This window comes from Lonchura striata, chromosome 17 (assembly GCF_046129695.1).
Source record: "Lonchura striata isolate bLonStr1 chromosome 17, bLonStr1.mat, whole genome shotgun sequence".
Lineage (NCBI taxonomy): Eukaryota > Metazoa > Chordata > Aves > Passeriformes > Estrildidae > Lonchura > Lonchura striata.
The window spans coordinates 6,151,002-6,171,168 of record NC_134619.1 but is presented as its reverse complement, the minus strand read 5'-3'; the positions used below and the strand labels follow the sequence as shown (position 1 = coordinate 6,171,168).

The 20,167-nt window shown below is 48.1% G+C and overlaps 1 protein-coding gene across 1 annotated transcript in view; it reads right to left on the bottom strand.

Moving 5' to 3' along the window:
- The window catches only part of COL20A1 (collagen type XX alpha 1 chain), a 52,915-nt gene extending 34,137 nt beyond the window's left edge, over positions 1–18,778 (bottom strand). The window contains exons 1-13 of the mRNA XM_077787073.1: positions 18,478–18,778; positions 14,967–15,051; positions 12,208–12,318; positions 10,529–10,672; positions 10,158–10,307; positions 9,047–9,247; positions 7,678–7,833; positions 6,610–6,729; positions 6,281–6,445; positions 4,955–5,101; positions 3,827–3,999; positions 3,103–3,232; positions 1,451–1,596 (exon numbers count right to left, since the gene is read on the bottom strand). Coding sequence (XP_077643199.1) covers positions 1,451–1,596; positions 3,103–3,232; positions 3,827–3,999; positions 4,955–5,101; positions 6,281–6,445; positions 6,610–6,729; positions 7,678–7,833; positions 9,047–9,247; positions 10,158–10,307; positions 10,529–10,672; positions 12,208–12,318; positions 14,967–15,039 — 1,716 coding nt within the window. The 5' untranslated portion in view covers positions 15,040–15,051; positions 18,478–18,778. The remainder of the gene's footprint in view (positions 1–1,450; positions 1,597–3,102; positions 3,233–3,826; positions 4,000–4,954; positions 5,102–6,280; positions 6,446–6,609; positions 6,730–7,677; positions 7,834–9,046; positions 9,248–10,157; positions 10,308–10,528; positions 10,673–12,207; positions 12,319–14,966; positions 15,052–18,477) is intronic.
- Between the last annotated feature and the right edge of the window lie 1,389 nt (positions 18,779–20,167).

The following is a 20,167-nucleotide window of genomic DNA, read 5'->3' as shown; positions in this document are numbered from 1 at the left end:
AGCTTATAAGAAGATGGGAACATTTTAATGCTGGTTTTGCAGGCATCCCATAGGTCTGGAGCATTGCGCTCTTGCAGGGAGTAGGTCAGGTAGCTGTGGAAATGTTTTCCTATGCTGAAATGCCAATTTGAATGTTGCTGTTGCTTCAGGTGTTCTGGATCTTATAAAAAATCCCATGACTATGCCCTGAAAGCATGTCGGGATCTGAGGTATTGATGATTCCAGATTGTAGAAAGTCTCTGTCAGCCCTGCTGCCAAAGCAGAAGCATAATTGGTCTGTGCTGGTTTCCAGGTTGTTTATTCTGTTTATCTCTCACATGTTCTGCTGCCCTGCCCAGCTCTGTCCTGCAGGGCAGTGTGTGGGGCTCTGCCCTCAGTGGGATGTGACAAACATTCAATACCAGAAACTCCCTGGGCTGCATTTACAATAACGTGCCAATATCTGTCACCTACGTTGGACAGTGTGTCCCCAGCCTGAACCAACAGAAAAATGCCAACACCACAGTGAAAATGGAGGGCATGAAGAAGGAGAAAAAGGACAAGACACACCCAATTTCCTCCATCTTGTCCCCTTTGAACCCCTAATCTAGAACCCTAAAATTTTAATTTTGCACCCATGCCACACCTAATTATTACTTATATCAAACACTCAGAGCTTGTAATCCATCCTGTAATGTTGAAAACTCTTTTCCATGGACAGAGATGACAGCCAGTGTCTCTGGGGGCTCTGTCCATGAGGGTTCCTGACCACTGCCAGGGTCCCAGACCTGCCAAGGCAGCCAGAGAGAAGCCCTGGACTCCCACAAAAGCAGAGTATTAATTGTTCTGGTTTGAAAACCATCCTGTCGCTATTGCTGTGCATTCAAAGGGGGAATCTTAGTCAAAGAGGCAATAAATGTTCCTCCCCACTCACTTTGTTTTTTTTTAAATTCATATCCTCAGCCTACAGGTACTCCAGATAAGTCATTAAAATGCACAACAAAGGGTTCTTAGATGTTTCTAAGGTTTTTCCATTCATCAAGCATTGTTTTATTCATCTGCAGTATTGTAAGTCTACTTTCAGATGTCAGCAAAATCCACCCTAACACATTTTCAATTAACATTTAAAGATGCACACAGTCAAGATGTTTATGTATAGCCTCAAGGATACACTGATTACACTTGGGGCTGCACAGATGTGAGTTCAGTGCCTTGGTTTCCAGGGCCCCCAGATTTCTCCCTTGACTTAATTTCCCACATGAAACCCTTGCACTTGCAGTTAGAAATCATTTTGAGACAAACCATGAAAAAAAACATTTTATGAAAGCTGTTTCTGGCAATAATTCTGATACGTTTTTGTTTGTTTTTTTTTTTTTGACCATATGATATCAATTGCCAAAGCTTAGAGCTAGCACTGAACTCAGCCCAGACAGAGAAAAAACAATGTTATCACTATTGTCACAAACTCTACCTCTGTTGTGTAGTCCTCTGCTCCATCGGGGGCTGCAGAGCAGAGCACCAGGTAGTGTGTGGCTCCCTGGGCTGCTTTCCAGCTCAGCCTCAGACTGTTGTGGCTCAGCTCCGAGACACGCAGGGAGCGAGGGGGAGACAAAGGCACTAAAGAGAAAAATAAGGCACAAAGGTACCTTCAGTGTATGAGGTCTGAAACAACCCAAAACCCAGGGGACACCAGGCTTTACAACAGCTACTGCAAGCTGGTGGGCACTTACCCCGTGTTTACCACAGTCTCTATGCTACAGAGAAGTAGAGCTGCAATATATTGCTAGCAGGGTGTGTTACTATCACATTTATTTCAGAGCAGTCTGGAACAGTTTCTATACTCTATAGGGAAGGATAATTCCTATTATAGTGATAGTAAAAGAGTTTTAAAATCATGGGGATTTAGGGTTAAAAGGAAAAATAAGCTTAGTAGGCCCTGGAAAAATAAACACCCTAAGAACATGAAGAACTTGTACTGGCTAGAACTGCACCTGTGTAGCTAGTACATGATAAATTATATAATTGTTAGATGTGATGATTGTTTAGTAATTAAATATAATTACTGTTTAATCATAAGAATAATAATGAGAAACTGTGGTCAGGGACCTAAGAAAGATCATGAGAAACTCATGCCAATGTATACAATAGAACAATAAAAATTTAATAGTTAATATGTAAGTTATATAATGATAGAATATAAAATATGTTCAGCTCAAAAGCCATGTCAGAGTCAGATTTGGGTCTGGACCCCTGACTCCCAGAGCTCTTAATAAAAGCACCTACATATTATCATATCCTGTGATTATGTGTGTTCCGGAACGCTAACAGTAGGAGTATAGAATATATTCTATATATTCTATATATTCTGTAGGAGTATAGAAACTATTCTACATAAGTGGAAAGGGCCCCTGGAGGTCTCTGGCCCAGCCAGCTGCTCAAAGAACAGGTTGCTCAAGGTCTTTTCTGGTTGAGTTCTGAGCATCTCCAAGATAAAGAGAGCTGTAGGCAGGCTGATCTTGAGCTGGGAAATGCACAAGGCTGAGATGTGTTGGGAAGGATGGATAAATATAATTATTCATAATAATACATCCAGGATGAAAACAATCCTCCATACTGGCTGGACAATACCCTTGCCTACAGATAAGTCCAAAAGTCAAATGGACTGTTCCATTTCAACCCCCAAAATGTATGGTTCACCCTGCACCTGTAACCCTCCCCTAAAACATCAAGTGTCTGTAACCCCATTGGCCCAAGTCTTGTTCCAGCCCATCTTGAAGCCCCCTGATAAGGGGGCTCCGAGGGGCCAAACGCTCTCTTGGAACTTCCCCTCCTCTTGGAACGTCCCCTCTCTTGGATCTTCCCCCTCATAGGACCTCCACCCTCTCCTAGAGCATCCTCTTGTCTCTCCACTCCCCCATCCCCTCAAGCCTTGCCACGTGCTGCATCTGGCAGCTCAAAGCAGGACCTTTCTCCATCCCTAATAGACCTTATACCCCAAGAGCAGCCTTCTGAGATCTCTCGTCTCCATTCACCCAAACCGTCCTGGAGCCCAGCGCTCCCTACAGAGGTGGTCAGAGCAGCCACCACCAGCCACGAGCACAGATGTCTCTACTCACGACCTACGTGTGGAGGTGACGCCTCTCAGCGCGTCGCCCGCGGCGCTGTCGTACACGGGGATCACCGACACCAGGTACTCCGTGTGCGAGGTGAGGTTGGACAGCTGCAGGGAGGACACTGCTCCCTCTAGAACCACCTGCAAGGACAAGGCAGGGCTGTCAGGGCAGCGAGGTGCTGCTGCTCTTCAGCAATGGAATGGCTGAAGTGGCCAGGCGTGGCTCCTCCGTGCCACATCTGTGCCCAGAAACATGAAGTCCAGTTGCCTTCTGTGCTTTGTGCTTAGCTAAAATCTCTCCAAAACAGAGAGGTGAGAGGCAGAAAGGATTCGTCTCCTCTAAGCCTGGGATTTGTGTTTGCACACTTGAGCACAAAATTCTAGTCATGGTCTCAGTGAAATCAATGGAAATTCATCCACAACTTGGATTTGCTTTTTAAAATTGTATCCATCACAGATGAGTATCCTTGGACAGATCTCTGTACCCGAGTGTCTTCTTTGAGTCAAAACACATGATTTAGGGAGGGGATAACACTGGCTAAGAGAAAAATCAACATCTTCTATCTTGTCAACTTATTACCTCATCACATTTACACTCATTGTAAATTTAATTTCATCTCTGGCTTAACTGATGTCCCGCTCCCACCCTCTTTTTGTCCACCCAAGCCTACTTAAATTCCCAGCCACCATCTGGAAGCTGTGGCAGTCCCAGGTGTCCAGGGAAAGGTCTCTCACCTCTTTGGGGGTCCCACCCTTGGATGGATAATACACAACCCGGTATTTCTTTGGTGGTCTCAGAGGAGGGCTCCAGGCCAAGTGCATGCTCTTGGAGGTCACAGCAGATATTTTCAGGTCACTTGGGCTGAGCTGGGGACCTGTGTTCACAGGAGTGTCTTTCACAGCGCTGCCTAGGAAATTAAAAACAGAGTTATTTTCTTACATTCACACTTCTCGTGCCAAACATACTTTCCAGCTCATAAATATGAGTGACATTTTTCAAATCAAATTGCAGTCTCCTTCCCTATAGAGTATAGAAACTCTTCCAGACTGCTCTGAAATAAATATTTTAAAACTGGGTGTACAGAGAACATAAATACTCCATAAAGAGCAGGCTGTGTATTTTTCTGGGTGCTGCAAATAATTCTTCAGCACAAGTCTGCATTCCTCAATCACAAAAAATTGCCAAAATTACCAAGCAAAAATTACTTTGGTTTCTTTTTGAAGGAGCTAATTTTTCTTCAGCCTAACCTTTACCTTTGTAAAATATCTATTTATGACAAATACAAATCAGTAAGAATAAATGAATTTATTTACATGAATGTCCAGAGCATTAAAATAAAATTATGTTTGAAATTCAGATGTTCCTATTCTGCTTAGGTCAATCTTAGAGCAAAAAGAGATAGAAATATGTACATTATATTTCTCCTGAGGATCTAAGCTAACATCTTAGTGGCTCTTCACACTCTTCATCATGCAAACTGTTCCTCAGCAAAGGAAAGAAATGGCTGCTTGATTTCAACTTGAAAATACCTTGGAAATCCATAATTTAAAGTTTAGTGGAGAAAAAAAAAAGTGCATAGATGTTTTGTCATCTCCTCATCCTACCTCCACATTTACCCCATACTCTTTCCCTAGTATATTTTCATATTAGTTCTGCTTTTGCTGCCTCATTTTGGTTGGAAGAAACTCAGAAAAGGAGATGGATACAACACATTTATCACACCCTCTGATGAAGGAAGAGCGAAGGGAAGCCCCTTTTCCCTATAATGGTAATTGCTGTCATTAGGTGATTTTGTCCTCCAAGAGGAAGGATGATGAGCAGCAGGAAGGAAGGCCCCACTTCACCTGTGGTTTCCTTGTGGCTCCTCTCCTTGATCCTGGTGCACAGGACCCGTGTGAGTTTGCCCACCAGGGAGCTGAGCAGGGGGAAGTCCAGCACGTTGTAGACGCTGAGCTCCAGCGGCTCCGAGGCCACCTGCCGCAGCTCCGCCTCGTCCGCGTTCTTCACCCCTGCCGCCAGAGAACCGGCCTGAGAAACCCCCAGAGCGGCTCACCACCGCCCTGCTCTCCAAACACAGCCTCCCCACCACCCCATGGGCACAGTGGTGTATTTCCTGCAGCAACATTCCTGCAACAACCACCTCAGCCCAGCCTGGAAGAGCTTTCAGCCTTCAGTGGCCTGGAGACAACCTGGGGAATCTTCCTTCTGCTTTCCTGCCTCCTCACCACTTGCAGGCTTTGCTGTCAGAAAGGTAGATAGTTTTCAACCCAAGAGGCAGCTGGCATAAACAGATGAGGGACTGAATGAACAAACAACCATTTTATATTTATGAGGTGCCAGCGCTCCCCACTGAGAGCCTGTTGTTCGTCAGAACATCACATTGCATTTCAACAAAGTCAGGGATCAGCAAAAAGCAGCCCTTTTATATAACAGACCTTCTCCATCACACAGCATCCTCCATCCCCATCCTCATTAACTCTCTGCTGACCAAACTCCACAATACAACTCATTTTTCTTCCCAGAACTAAGTTCAAGGTTCCCTAACAATGTTCAAGGAGGCTCAGCAACTCTCTTCCCTCCATAAAAGCCACTTATCTGCATAACCCTGTGCAATAAACCCCCACTTACATATTCCCAACATAAATTAGCACTTAAACTTTTGGAGATTGTAATTTTAGGGGATTTTTTATGTAACATTATTGCTCGTGTATCAGTCTCCAGCAGACCTCGTGTGCTCCTCAAGGCCATTCTGTGTCTGGTGTTTCTGGCAGACAGTGAAAAGCAGATAATGTTGTTATTTAGAGAAATGGGAAGTTGTGAGAGGCAGTAATTATACAGGAGGTCTCCTGCCATCCCCAATACAGCGTTCTCTTGCCTTATCCCACAGCTAAGAATATTGTTTTCATGGCAGTGGTCCCTGAGGCTCCCAAAGTTCATTAGATGGAAGGTGTGAAATCTCTCATGTGAATACTTTCTCCAAAAAGAAAATACCCTTTGAAGACACTGCCTGGGCTGAATAAATGAGTTAATTTTCATCTGAGCCAAATTGTAATGAGGTCTCACCCACTACCTCAGTTCGACAGCCTCAGGATGCTTCTGTCAAAGTTGAGGGAACATAACCTTCAATTTGAAGATGACCAAAAATAGGTTGGCTTTTTCCTACAACTCATCAATGGCTGTGATCTTACCAATGGCAAATATCTCTATGCCCAGGTTTTTCAAGGTCTGAGCAGCCAGGTTAGCATCATCCTGGGATTTCCCATCAGTCAGGAGGATTACCAACTTCTCAGCCTCCAGCCGGGCACCAGCATCTGGTTTCAGATTCTGCTCCAGGACGTGGGTCAGTGCTAGACCTGGGGAGGAGGCAGAGATGGAGGTTGTGCCACAGCCTTACAAAAAAACCCCCTGCCTTTACTGTTCTCTCTGCTCCCCAGTGGCCACAGTGCCCACAGAGCACATTACCCATGGGAAAGCTTCCCCCACGGTGGCTGCTTAGAGCCCTGCCAGGTGGAGTTACCTGTAAAGGTGTTGCCACCCTTGTAGCGCAGATTCCTCACGGCCTCCAGCAGCTGTTCCCTGGTGGAGTAAGCGCTGAGCTCCCACTCCGTGCGGGGGTCACTGCTGTACTGGGACAGCCCTGAGGAACACAGGAGCTGTGGGCATCGAGCCAGCCCAGGTGAGCTCAGGAGGCCCACTCTGGTGGCAGGAGTGGCAGGGAAGATGACCCAAAATAATGATAGGGACTGGGGGTGAGCAGATGGGGCTTCTACCTCCACTTCTCTGCATGGTTCTCTAGCGTGGAGTTGAGTCAGGGGAGGTTTAGGCTGGATATCTGGCAAAGGTTCTTCCCCCAGAGGGTGGTGGGGCGCTGAACACGTTCTCCAGGGCAGTGGTCACAGTTCCAGGCCTCAAAGAGCTCAAGGAATGTTTGGATAATGCTCTCAGGCACAGGGTGGGATCTTTGGGGTGTTCTGTGCAGGGCCAGAATTTAATGATCCTTGTGGGTCCCTCCCAAGTCAGAATATTCCACAATTCTGTGATTCTACAGTCCTGCCATGCTGGCAGCAAAGCAATGCCTCAGACCCCACGTGGTACAGGGGTACACACCCCTGTCATGATGATCACAGGTATTTGATAAGGTGTCAGGGTTAATCCAGGTCAAACAATCAGCTGCAAGGGCTGAGAAGGATTTACCCCATCCTATTTCATGTACAGCCTGGCTGTCAGCATCACTCAGAGCTGGAAGCAGCCACATTCCCTGCTGAACTCACAATTGCCGCTGCACTCAGTGCATTGGTGGCTGAGCACCTCCTCAGAGATGGCAGCAAATCCCAAAAGTACCTCAGCATCACCACCCGACCCAGGGCTGCCCAAAGCCAGCGCTGCTGTTCACTGTGCAGGTATTTCTCACAGCCACTAGGGGCCAGAGCTTGCTGCCAGATGGGAAAAGCTCCCAGGAGCAGCTCAGAGACCCCATCCTAAAGAAATAACACATCCCAGGAGGAGCACACAACCACGGGGACAGGAGACCAAGATCCCTTCAAACATCAACATCCCAAGGTCAGGAAACAGGAGCATGTCCTACCTACTCTTATCTTGTCTTCTGCAATACTGAACGGGGAAATCAAATTGCTCAGGAACTCCTTAATGAGCTTGAAATTGTTGCGGCCAATGCTCCAGGAGCCATCCACGAGCAGGACGATATCAACCATGGCAGGTGTGTCACACTGAAACTGGGAGCCTGCAGGGGAGACGTTTGATACCGAGAGAAGCAATTGTAAGGAGGAAAACCTGCTTCAGTTTTAAGATAAAGATCAAATCTGCTGTGCAGGGCCTTGTCTGGATGGTGGAATGGACCATCTGCCAGTCTGGCACATGTCAGCTTCCTGTGAAAACCATGGGGCCAAGGATAACGCCTCTCAGCACCTCGAAATGGAGTGGTGTGTAGCTGCACCTCTGCAAAGAAGGGGTTAAAGCTGTCAGGAAGCATGTGCTAACCCAAGCACTGCTCTCTGCAGGCTGTCAGCTCCATTCCATCTCTGCCCCAGCCCAGTGCTTCCTTTTATCTAGCTTAAGTCTCCAAGAATTGCAGGTGATTGCTTAATTCCATTCCATCACGAGATCCCCTGTGGGCTACAATTATTTCATGGCTTTATGTGAAATCCAATCTCTGAGTAAAAACCTGCTGGCACCATGGATACTCCAGCTCTGTCTTTCTCCCCACCCCAGCCTTCAGTTCAGCAGAGCATAAGATAAGGCATTTTGCTAATTGTTTGCATCTTCCTGGAGTATTTCTCAGATGGGGAATTTTCCATCTTTGGATGAGGGGAAACAGATGATCCCACTAAGATTTATCAGGCTCCAAGGAGGTGTGTCTCCTCTCACAGCCATGGATTTCTGCTGGGCCCAAGGGGATGCTCTGGCCCATCCCATTCCCAACATTTCAGCCGAGCTGGGAGCCATCACAATCTCAACTGAATCTGAAGGCTCCTCATGAATCAGTTATCTGTGAAACACGAAGAACAAGCCCAGAAGGAGGAGCAGGCCAGGTAAAAAACACCCCTGCTGCTTGGAAAGGAAACACCTTGGAAAGGTCCATGGCTGGGGGTGCTCTGCTGAAGAACACAAATGCTCACATGAATCTGCCAGAAGCAGGGGGAGATGACAACATGAAGAGAGAATGGTGCCAAATCAATTAAAATCAATAAATTAAATCATCTGGAAGGAATTTTTGGCCTAACTCCAGCTTTCTGGAAAATTCATGTTGTTCTGCAGAACTCCAGATTTCTCCAGTGAGCTCTGACAGCTCCCAAAGTGTGACCTAGGGATGGGAAGCACAACCAGCAGCATTGTACTCTGTGGGGGCAGAGGGTGGGCTGGAAGGCTTGAATTCAATGAGTATTAGGAAAAACAGCAGAGAAGAAGGAACAAGACATGTTTGAACCCTCTCTCACCTCGCCTCAGTGGATCCTTTGGGGGTTTTTCTTTTCCTGGAGACTCTTGCTCCGCGTTTGCAGGAGTGTGTAGGGATGATTTTGGGGTTGTTGATGCTGTTTCTGTCATGCTGGCCTCCACACTGGGCTGGTTTCTTGTTGTTTCTCCTGGGCTCTTTGGCTGAATCCCCTTCTGCCTTTTATTTTCAGCTCTGTCCTTTGCTGTGCTCCAAAGAGAAAAATCCCCTTGTCACTGACTGTGTTATCTCCATGCAACCCCACTCCTCAGCTGATTTAAGCCACATTTGGCACAGGTGTAGAGGGCTCAGAAAGGGTAAAATTCCTACAAGTTTATGGAAATAGGTGGATAGACTGTCACCACCTTCATTCATACCTCTCTGAGAGGGCTGCATGTGTGCTCAGGAGCTAATGCTAAAGATGGATCACATCAACAACTGTGTCCTTCCCATTATCTCCAGTGATGAAACACAATGAATGTTTATAAAATATAAATCAGGGAAAATATTCCATGGCACCTCATACCCAGTTGTTCTCTAGAGCTCAGCAATCTGTGACTTGAAAACACCCTGAGCTAGTGAAAGACTTTCTGGATAATGGCCCTGATGGATCTTTCTTCCATCAAAAGGTGTAATTCCCTTTTGAGCCCATGGAAACACAAAACTCTGCAGTTACATACAGTCCTCAGCCAGAGGGGTTGAGGAAATCCTTCTTGCAGAGCACCTGCAGCCAGCCCTGGGACGCAGAACTTAGGAAAAAAACACCATCAGCCCTAGTGCTCCAGGAGCAGCTTGTTCTCAAAGGATCCACATTCAGTTAAAGGATGAGTTTGCATCTGCTGAATTTGGGTACCTGGACATGCATTTTCAGCTTGGCTGGAATGAGGGGCAAATATTTTTATGTGGTTTACTGTGTTTTAGAGCTAAGAATTTTATGCAAAAGGTGAGACCAGGCTAGCAGGGCTTACTGAAAGAATATCTCTTGATGAAGGGAGATTGTGGTGACGAAATGCGAATGGTTTTAGGGACAGCTAAATGCTCCAGCCGTGGCAGCATGGCACAGGCCTTGGCGCAAAATCAACCCCGTGTGACTCCAGGATGGTGAGAACACCCACCTGAGTGTGACAGGGCAGTGTTCAGGGCTGGTGGGGTGGCCTCTGCCATTGCACTGTGCTCAGCTGCCGAGGAGGTGAGATTCTTTCCTGACGCAGCTCCTGCGTTCCTTCGGCTGTTTCTAGTCTGGGATGCATTTCTGAGCTCCTCTACTGTAGGAAGACCAAAAACAGAGAAATTGCCCATCTAGAGAGGCCTGTGAGCCACAGTGCCTCCCTCATCCCCTGGCTCTTCCTCACATCCCTTTCTAACCTTCCAACCAAGATCTGGGATTGCCAAGCAGTCTGCAGGGCGTGTGCCAGAGGATGGGCCCTCAACAGACACATCCCCAAGAGCCTCGGGAGCTCTTTAAAATTTAGCCCTCTCCACTTACTCACAAATTTCCTCTTGGCAAACAGGGCTTCCTGGGAGCCATTGAGCACGTAGACCTGCAGGGTGTATTCCTTGGTGGGGCTCAGCCCTCCCACTGTGGCTTTGGGAGTCTTGGTTTTCAGCATGACTTCTTGCTCCGAGTCCCCTGAGGTGGGATGAAGCCACAGTTCAGAACCTGTCAGAGCTTAAATTTAAGCTGACAGTAGCAAAAGCAGCACTGAAATGCAGGGAATGTCTGCCTAGGGACTGCAGTCAGCTCTTATTCATGCTTTAAATTTTGAGGAGCTCTGATTTTTTACTCTTTTTCTTCAGTGTAGAGTTGGGAAGATTGAGGTGGGTTTTTTAAATCCCTGGTACGTGCCCAAAATAGAAAATTACTTCCCACCCAGTATTAGTGCAACTTTCACCAGTTTGCCAAGGAGCTGTTGAGTGAAAAGCTGTTGAGTGTAGAGATGGCAAGTCCTTATGAAAACAGCCAGCTGACTGAGGTCAGATGTGACAAAATGAGGAAGTGTCTTGGAGCCTCTGGAGGTCACTGCTGACACTTGGACTCATCCTACCCCAGCTGTGCTGTCTGTGCCCCATCTGTCTCCAAGGGCAGCTGCTGCCTGCAGGGCACAGCTCATTTCTGGGGCTGGCACTGCCTCCAGAGCCCTCCACAGCAGTGTCCCAAGCTGTTGGACCCTGTCCTGGGACTGGGATGCCTTGACCAGCCAAGAACTAGGGTGTTTGTGTGCTGGCAGGGCAGTGAGCAGAGGGAGCAAGGCAGTGGCTGCTGCCCAGAACAGAGGCTCCCAAAACCCCTCTGCCTAGGAAAGGTCTGCAGGCTTTAAATGATGGAGATGGATGTGCTCCTGACCCTGTGCTCCTCCCTGGGGCTGGAAACTCCCCAGCCTGAGAGGGAAAGCCTCAGGCATGTGCTGGGAGCCCGCTGGGGATTCCCTGCATTCCCGGGATGCTCCTCAGTCCCTGCCGAGCTGAGGCTCTGGGGGCAGGCGAGGAATGAGAAACCTGCTGCTCCAGCCTGGAAACAGGTGTGGGCTGAGCTAAAAAGGGCCGGGTGATCACAGGAGCTGCCGCCCGCACTCCTGCCCCGCAGCTCGCTTTTCCGGCTCAGTGGGAAAGCGACCGGGAACCGAGTGCCAGCCACGGCTAAGGATGGCTCAGCCCCTCCTGCCCGCTGGGGACACCGTGTCCTTCCAGCACCGCCAGGTTCAGCATCTGAGACCCGCGAGTAGGGGTGGGGAGCCGGAGGGATGAGCCCACCCCCCAGAAATAGGGACCAAGACTTCCCATTCCTCGTGCCTGCAGCGCTGGGAGAGCTCCAACAATGACCCTGTTTCATTCTTGTCTCACAGAGTCCCAAAGAACGGCGTTTCTGGCTGAACCTTTCCCCTGGGATGAAGAGAGGAATTTCCCCTCTTTCCCGTGAATAAGTGAAAAAGGGACTGTGCCTGCAGTGGCACTACAGGCTGCTCCCACGGTGGCCAGAAAGGCTCCTTGGCCATGCTGCACGTACAGCCCAGTGAAACCAACGCTTGGAACCCGAGCAGGCTGTGGGTAATTCCCTCTGCTTGTCTCTATTCCCTTAAGGTGTAAATAATGCTCGTACTTGGCTCCTAAAGGTGGAGCTCAGTCCCCCTCTCGCACAGGAATCATGCCCAGGGTGTCAGCACGCACCTGCCATGGGCTTTACCCGAACTTTGTAGCCGCTGATGTTCCCTTCAGTCTCTTTCCACTTCATCTGGAGCCTGTCTTCTGAAAGGACAGTGAGCTTCAGCCGGCCCGACCCTGGGGAGGAGGAGAAGGAGACGTGTCCCTGCTGTTATGGGTGCAGTTCCTGCCACAAAACCTCCTCTAAGGACTTTGTAGTACCAAGGGGACCTTCCCCACCCCAGACAAGTCCTCAGCATCCCCAGGGGCTGCCTGGCAGCTCCTGCAGTCCCCTGTACCTCCTCCCGTGCAACGAGGAGTTTATATGTATATATGTATACATATATAGATAGCTATATGTATAAATATATATATATATATGTATATATATATATATATATATATGTGCTGATTATATATATATGTATATATATATATGTTTATATGTATATATGGAGGAGTTTATATGTATATATGTATACATATATAGATAGCTATATGTATAAATATATATATATGTATGTATATATATATGCTGATTATATATATATGTATATATATATATGTTTATATGTATATATGGAGGAGTTTATATGTATATATGTATACATATATAGATAGCTATATGTATAAATATATATATGTGTATATATATATATGCTGATTTTATACCCCTGCAGAAAGGGAAAGCAGCCTCCCCACAGCTGGAGGCTTTCTCTGAACCCTCCATGTCTTGAAGGGCTCTCCCAGCAGCTTTCAGGCTGAATGCTTTTTTACAGCAAGTGTGTCCAGTGCAAACACGTGAAAATGGGAGGGCAGCAAACAGATAAATGGGCTCAAGCAAGGCTCTTCTATAGGCTTGGGCTGCTGAGAAATAAAGAAATTCCCCAGGTGATGGATCCCACACTTCTGCAGAATGATCATTTCAGAGGCAGCTCCAAGGACCAGCTGGGTTTAGAAAGAAGGACAAAAAAAAAAAAAAAAAAAAAACAAAAAAAACCGAAAGAAAACCTGATAAAGTGTAAATAACAGCTCCTGGCAGGACCATAACTCATGGGCACCAGCTTGTATCAGTTTTCTGCAGGGAGCTGCAAGCTAAATGACAAATCCTGAGGGAAAAAATAGTATCAGACAAGGAAGTAAAGAGAAGAAAGAGCACATTCCTTTATCATCTCCAGATTTCACAGCTATCTGTTAACCCCAGTGAGATGTCTGAGCTCACGTATCACTCCTTGAATCCATGATTCCTGTCACACAAATGGCACCATATGAAAATTTTTCACTCGGCTGGGTGCAGGATGGCAACTCAGCAGATTTCTCTCCCCTCCTTCTGACACTGTGCCCAGAGCTGCCCTTCCAGCAGGATGCCCTCATTTGCAGTGAGTGAGCACATGATAAACATCTGCACCCAAGTGCTCCCCCTCATTTGCAGCTTTTACCAGTTTTTTCCCTTTACAATTATTCACAAAATATCTCAGAGTGACCTGGAGTTTCTGCTCAGTGCTGCCTAAGTGTCACCCAGGGCTCCTCAGCTCCCTGATCTGGTCTTGCAGGATGCCCTGACACCTCCTGACATCCCTGCCACCATGTCAGCACCCAGGAAAGCAGTGAGAGCTGGCAGGGGGGTTCCTGCTTGTCTCAGCCCAACATCTGTGCCTTAACCTTTCCCTGCAGAGACTTCCTGCAGGCTGCCCAACAAGCAGAGAACTATATTCGGGAAACAAAGCTCAGATTCACATCTCACCCCAGGCAAATCTGAAGAGGAAGAAAGAAAACAGGAGAAAGAGGGGTGAAGGGCAAAAAGCAAATCCCAAAATCATGCCTAAGAGAAATGGTAAAAGATCATGGAACAATGAGGGGAATTCATAGTTAGATTAAACATGGAGCTGTCTTCTTTTGGCCAAGTGTGGTGCAGCTCCTTGGGCATCACTCTAGGAGCCCAGAAGCTAAAAAGACAAGAATGTCCCCAGACAGACCAGAAAGGACATCATCCTCTAAAGCACCATTATGTGCTGGATGCAAATGATCCCCAGTGCTGTGAAAGCACCACTGTTTCCTTGCCCTGTGTTGGATGTGCACTGCTTGATGCTGTAACCTTGCTCTCCAGCTCAGAGGGAGTTAAGCCCAGGCTTAACTGCAGAAGTCTGGAAGATACACAGCAGGGAGACACATCTGTCCCAGTCCTGCAGCACCACCAGCCCTTTAGAAACCTTTATGCTCTTCCACAGAGCATTCAGACATAACCTAAAGGTGGCTCTTCACATCAGAGAGGCCGTGCTGAGGTGCTGCAGGCATTTTCTGGTCACTCTAGAGAGCAGGATGATACAGGAGGAATCACCTCAGGTTTTCTCACCCAGATGTTGCACCACATCTCATCACAAACATCCAAAGCAGGAAGGTGCAGTGGCTAAAGAAGCAACAGTCTTTTTCTTCCCATTTCTCAGCCTCTCAGAGATCACACAAGCCCCTCATTGCTTGCACTGGCTGAAATGCATCCCTGATGCAAGGGAGTGGCTGAAGTGCTGCCAGGGACAGGCCAGGTGGGGTGGGGAGGGATCGAGGGGCTCTCCCCAGATGGGCCCCCTGACGCCTCATTGCTCTTCATGCTTGGGAAAAGCTCTTTGGAGCTTCCCCAGCAGACACCAGAGCACAGCAGCCCCCTGGAATGCTGCCTGGCTTTGGGAATGCCCCTCACAGTGGTGTCCCTGCCAGCAGCAAGGGCTGGGCTGTCCCAGGGGCAGACAAAGCACAGGGGACAGCCCCAGGAGGGCAGGCAGGCTCCTTACCTTGGCCCACTCGTCCCCAGACATGGCTCAGCACAGGCAGGCAGGCAAGAAAGAACCAAGTGTGAATCAGCATTGTGAGCAGGACCTACAAAAGGGAAAATGTCAGCAAGGAGAAGTAAAATTTGTATTTCACCACATCAAAATCCAAGATTTGTCCATCCTCATGTAAGGCAACACAAGCACTGGTCATCATTGATGGCACTGAAAGGGTGGGTGGAGAAGAACACACAGATTTTCCTGTGATCCCTACACATTATTTTATCTTTCTGGTCCCTCCGATATAGCTGTTCAGTGCCTTGGACTAAACTGTGCTTATAAACCTGGTGGGGAACACTCCCCTCCTCCTGCTGGTGCCTGGGCCAGGACAATCTCAGCACTGGAGCTCCCAGTGACAGGCTCTGCTCTGGTCATGGAAACCAACAACACTGGCAAGTGGCTGGACAGAGAGATCCCAGGATAACTTCTGGTTTAAACTGTACAGAAGTAATTCATCCTGATCATCATGACCCCAATCATTCCAGGTATACAGACAGCAGGTTTCTCATGGCCCTGGGGTGCACACACCAATCACAAGGGGAAAAGCACAAAGAGGAGCACTCTGTAGCAGCCAGGCTCCTCAAACCACAGATTTAATGACATCAGTTGCTGTGATAAAGCAATTTTACAGCAGGAGGGATCCACAGACCCAGTGGAGTTTGTATGTGAACAGCTTACACAGAACAAGTTTATTTCTTATTTAATTCCCAAGAAGTTATATCCAGGATTTGTTGGGATAGTTTTCATTTAATTTCTTCACCTGAACAGACTGAAAGCAGACAGGACAGACTTACCCATGGCAGAGGATCAGTTTGATTCACAAATAACTCTGCAGCATGGCCAAAGCTCACTGCCAGCCTCAGCCCATGGAGCACCCACAGTTGATTTGCCAGCCTGGATTTCAGTGCTCTTCAGTCTGGGTCAGGAATTTTGGGCTGGCAGAACACACCCTGATGGAAGCAGTGCCACCCCCTCACCTGGCTCTCAGCAAACCAGGTTTTAAGCACACATTGTTGGCCTTTTGTCATCTCTGTGCTCCAGGTTTCAGCCTCACTGCTTCTGGCAGAACCAGCCCCTGCACCCACTCCTGCAGTGGCATTTCCCTTGTGTGCACCTTGATGGACAGGTATGCAGAGGCTCCTGGCAAATGCCTGCTTCCCCTCAAACACAGCAGCTTTGTAGCAATTTCAAGGAAAGATAAATATGCACGTGAGTGACCCAGGCATGATCTGTTTAAATCAGATCTAAATTGCTAAGGAATGAATGGAAAAACATGCAAGTTGTAACAGGGAGTTGTTATCCACCCTTCTCTGTCTGTGATTTTTTTTTTTTTTTTTCTTGAAGATGAATGGAACAACTGCAGTGTAACCAAAGCCTTTAGCCATGAGAAACACTTGCTTTATTTTTCCAGCTAATAAAATGAGGTCATTGTTTATAAAAAACAGCAAACATCTTATAGATGGGTTTCAGGACTCTGACTATCATCTCCAGGAAAGCAGAGCCTGCCCTGGCTGCAGAGGTGTGTGTGCCAAACAGCAGCAAAAATTCACCATTTTTCAAATTCCTTAAACTAAAATTTCATTTTTGCCATTTTGCAAGGCCACCAAACTCCTTTTAATTTCCTTGAAACTTCTATGCAGCTGCTGACAAACAGGGTGCCAAACTCTGGCAAAACCACTGGACTGTGTGTGATCTTTGCATGTTAACCAGGGTTATGTGGGATCCAAAGTCCCAGAAAAATGAACTCCTCCTCTGATCCAGGCTGACTGCAGGCTCTGATTCAGGCAGGAGCTTCCACCCTGTTGTGTCAATAAGGATGAATTCAATATTATCACAGAACCACAGAGAGCTTTGGGCTGGAAGGGACCTTAAAGTTCATCTCATTCCACCCCTGCCATGGTCAGGGACACTTCCCACTGTCCCAGGTTGCTCCAAGACTCATCCAGCCTGGCCTTGGACACTTCCAGGGATCCAGGGGCATCCTTTGCCAGGGCCTCAGCACCCTCACAATAATCCTGGTTTTAAGCCTGTCTGGGCACAGTTAGACCCCAGGCTGTGGATCTTTTCTGTAGCTTTAAAACAAGGAACAGGGATTTCATCTCTTCTGCCATCTCAGAGGCAAACCCATCACAGTTCTGCCTCTTCTCCAACATTCATTATTCCACCTTTAAATCAGGAATAAGAAATGCACCTGTCTGAAGTGATGGAAGTCATACCTCTGGAGGAGCTCCCTCTCCACAGCTCACCTGCCACATCCCAAACCCCAACTCCTGGACTCTGTGGTCCCTCCCCATCCATTTCTGCCATCAGTGGTGCCACCAGCCAGCCAGGCTGGCCCTGGGACTGAGGGGAGCACAGTGACAGCAGCCTGCTGGCAGGCAGGGAGCCCACAGCACGCTGATGCCTCTCTCCTGTTACACAGCCCCAGGGAAGGAATGTGGAGACAGCAGCACATAGAGCAAGTGGTGAGTATTTCCAGAGCCTGGAAAATAGGGGTGTGTGGGGAGCACATCACTTTCCACTTGCTCCAGCCATGTGCTCAGAGGAGATTTGGAGATTAAGGCAGTCAGAGAAGCCTTTTTTTGTACACGAAATTTTAGAAGTAGTAGCTTTAGTTAAAGAAAAAAAGTGCCAGCCACATATTTAAATCAGCAGGACTAAAGGTGAGGATTTGCAGGCACTGCGAATTATTTCCATCCTCCACAGCCACAGTTTGGGGACGTTTCCTCATGTCAGAGGTCATCCCTGTCTCTGCACAGACGTGCTGGCAGAAGCAATGTCACCTCATGTCCCACTCACTGCTGGACACAGGAGCAGCACCAGGTTCAGCCCTGCAGGAGAGACAGGGACCTGCCCGAGGCAGGCAACTGCAGGGAATAAATCTGTCCCACACTCCCCAAGTGCTTTGCTGGTTAAAGGACCTAAAACAGACTCAAAAACACGAATTCATCAATTCTAGTGTCTCTTGGAAAGTTCCTCTATTTCAGTTCCACTATTGAACAAAAGGTCTCTTGCAGCACCAGACTAAAAAAAGTCAGGAAAAAGTTCCCCCTGTAGGATGAGCTTTTGCAGCTCCCCCAGCCCATCAGGCTGAACCCACCCACACCTCCAGGTGGGAAAAACCCACACAGGTAACAAACCCTTCCAAGAGCTCTCTGGCAGCAACATCCTGCAGTTTTGTACTTTCAACCACATAACAGAAAGAAAAACAATATCAAACCAACAAACAAAGTGCGATTCTCACAGCCACAGCCCCTGAGGAGGTGCCAAGGCAGTCCTGGCAGTGTTTAGACTGATGTGCCTTGAAGTCACTTCACCCTAAAGGATGGGACCTGTCCCCCCCTGCCCGGCACCGCTGCCCCAAGCACTGCACCAGCTCCAAGCTGCAGAAATGCCCTTGCTGGGATCCCCACACACGGTCCGGAGGAGCAAACCCCTCTGGGCATCCCTGCAGGGGCAGGGAAGGGGCACAGACCTCTCGGAGCGGCGCGGCTCCGCTGCAGTCAGCCGGGACGGGCGGCGGCTCCGGCTACATCCCGCGGCACGGGGAGAACCATCGGCTCCTCGGCGCGACTGAAGACCGCAATTCCCGGCCGGCGGCAGGGATAAGGAAGGGGAGGGAGAACAGGGGCAGAGGGATGGGATTCCCCCACCTCCCTCTCCGCAATGCGCGGCTTGGCCCCTCGGCGCGGCCAAATAAAGCGTGAAAAGCAGGAGGTTGCTCCTATGGGCAGCAGCGAGCGGCTTTTAGGGGCTGTGCTGATGAAATAAAATAAAATCCCTGTCTGGGAGGCGGCAGGAGGATTTCCTAGAGCGCAGCAACAAGTGCTGGCTCCCGCCCACCGTGATGAAGCCCGCCCGGGATGAAGTCAGGGCTCACATCCCATCAATAGCTGTGCGTGTGCGGCGAGGGGAGCCGCGCTCCGTTTGCTCGAGGAAATGAAGCACAGCTGGAAGTTTTGCAGGGCCAGAGGCTGAATCATGAACTGGAGCTCCTCGGCTGTGCCAGCAGCCCTGAGCTCCTGCGGGAGGGATCCTCAGCACCGGGAGCTGCTGGGAGAGACCCCCAGCTCCCTGCCAAAAGTTCCTCCGGACAGATTTTGTCCTCGTTGCCAGGAGGGAATGACTGACAGTGACATTTCTTGACATTTCAGACTTTCAGATGCAGGAACTGTCAGCATCAGTCTCCCATCACAGCTGAGCTTTAAGATATTTGCATTGCCATTCAGCAGGAAACACGGATACCTTTAGAAGTGTCAAGTTAAATAGGGGAAAAGAAATCATAGTTTTCAAAATATTTTGCACATTAAACAAACATTTGTTAGCTCTTTGCAGTTTTGTTTTATAATCTTATAAGTACTTAAATTATCACAATATACACACCAAAGGATAACACCAAAAGGAAGCACTTAAATGATAGAATTACAGAAGGATTTGGGTTGGAAGGGATATAACAGAGCCTGCTATTCCAATCTGCATGGACAGGAACTCCTTCCACTATCCCACGTTGCTCCAAGCCCCATCCAACCCAGCCCTGAACACTTCCAGGGATGGGGCAGCCACAGCGTCCCTGGGCAAAAAGTGGGCAACAAATCTTAAAAAAAAGCACAGGGTGTTTTGTATCCCATGGAGAGAGGGTTGTCACTGCCCAAATTACCTCTTCTGTAATTCCTGCTGGGTTTCTGATGTTGCTCAGAACTGCTAGAGTTTTCTTTAAAAGTAGAAGGAGAGAAAGAAATGAGCACTTATCTCCTGTGCTTTCAAGGAATTGAGATCCAGAATTAAAAATTCCTGCTCTGACATAGAAAAATCTGAAGCTGTTTTCAGGGTGTCATTTCCTGACCTGCCTTTCCCAAGGTGCCCACACCATACCTAAATATTCTGGATTTGACCTTAATGCAAGCCAAGCACTGTGGATTAAACCTCTGGGACATCACAGACACCCAAACTCTCCCTAAAGAGAATTTTAAAAGCAAAAAGGCAGATGGAGGTTGCTAAACTCGTGCACTGAATGCTACAGATAACAACTGTGAGTTTGTTGAGGAGATGGTCTGGTTCCACTTAGGGGCTGGAAGGACCCCAATTATCAATGCAAACATCTTGCCTGGACTCTGTTCCAGGAATTCTGTGCTCCAAGTTGTCCCATTACCTCAGCAGCAGCACTG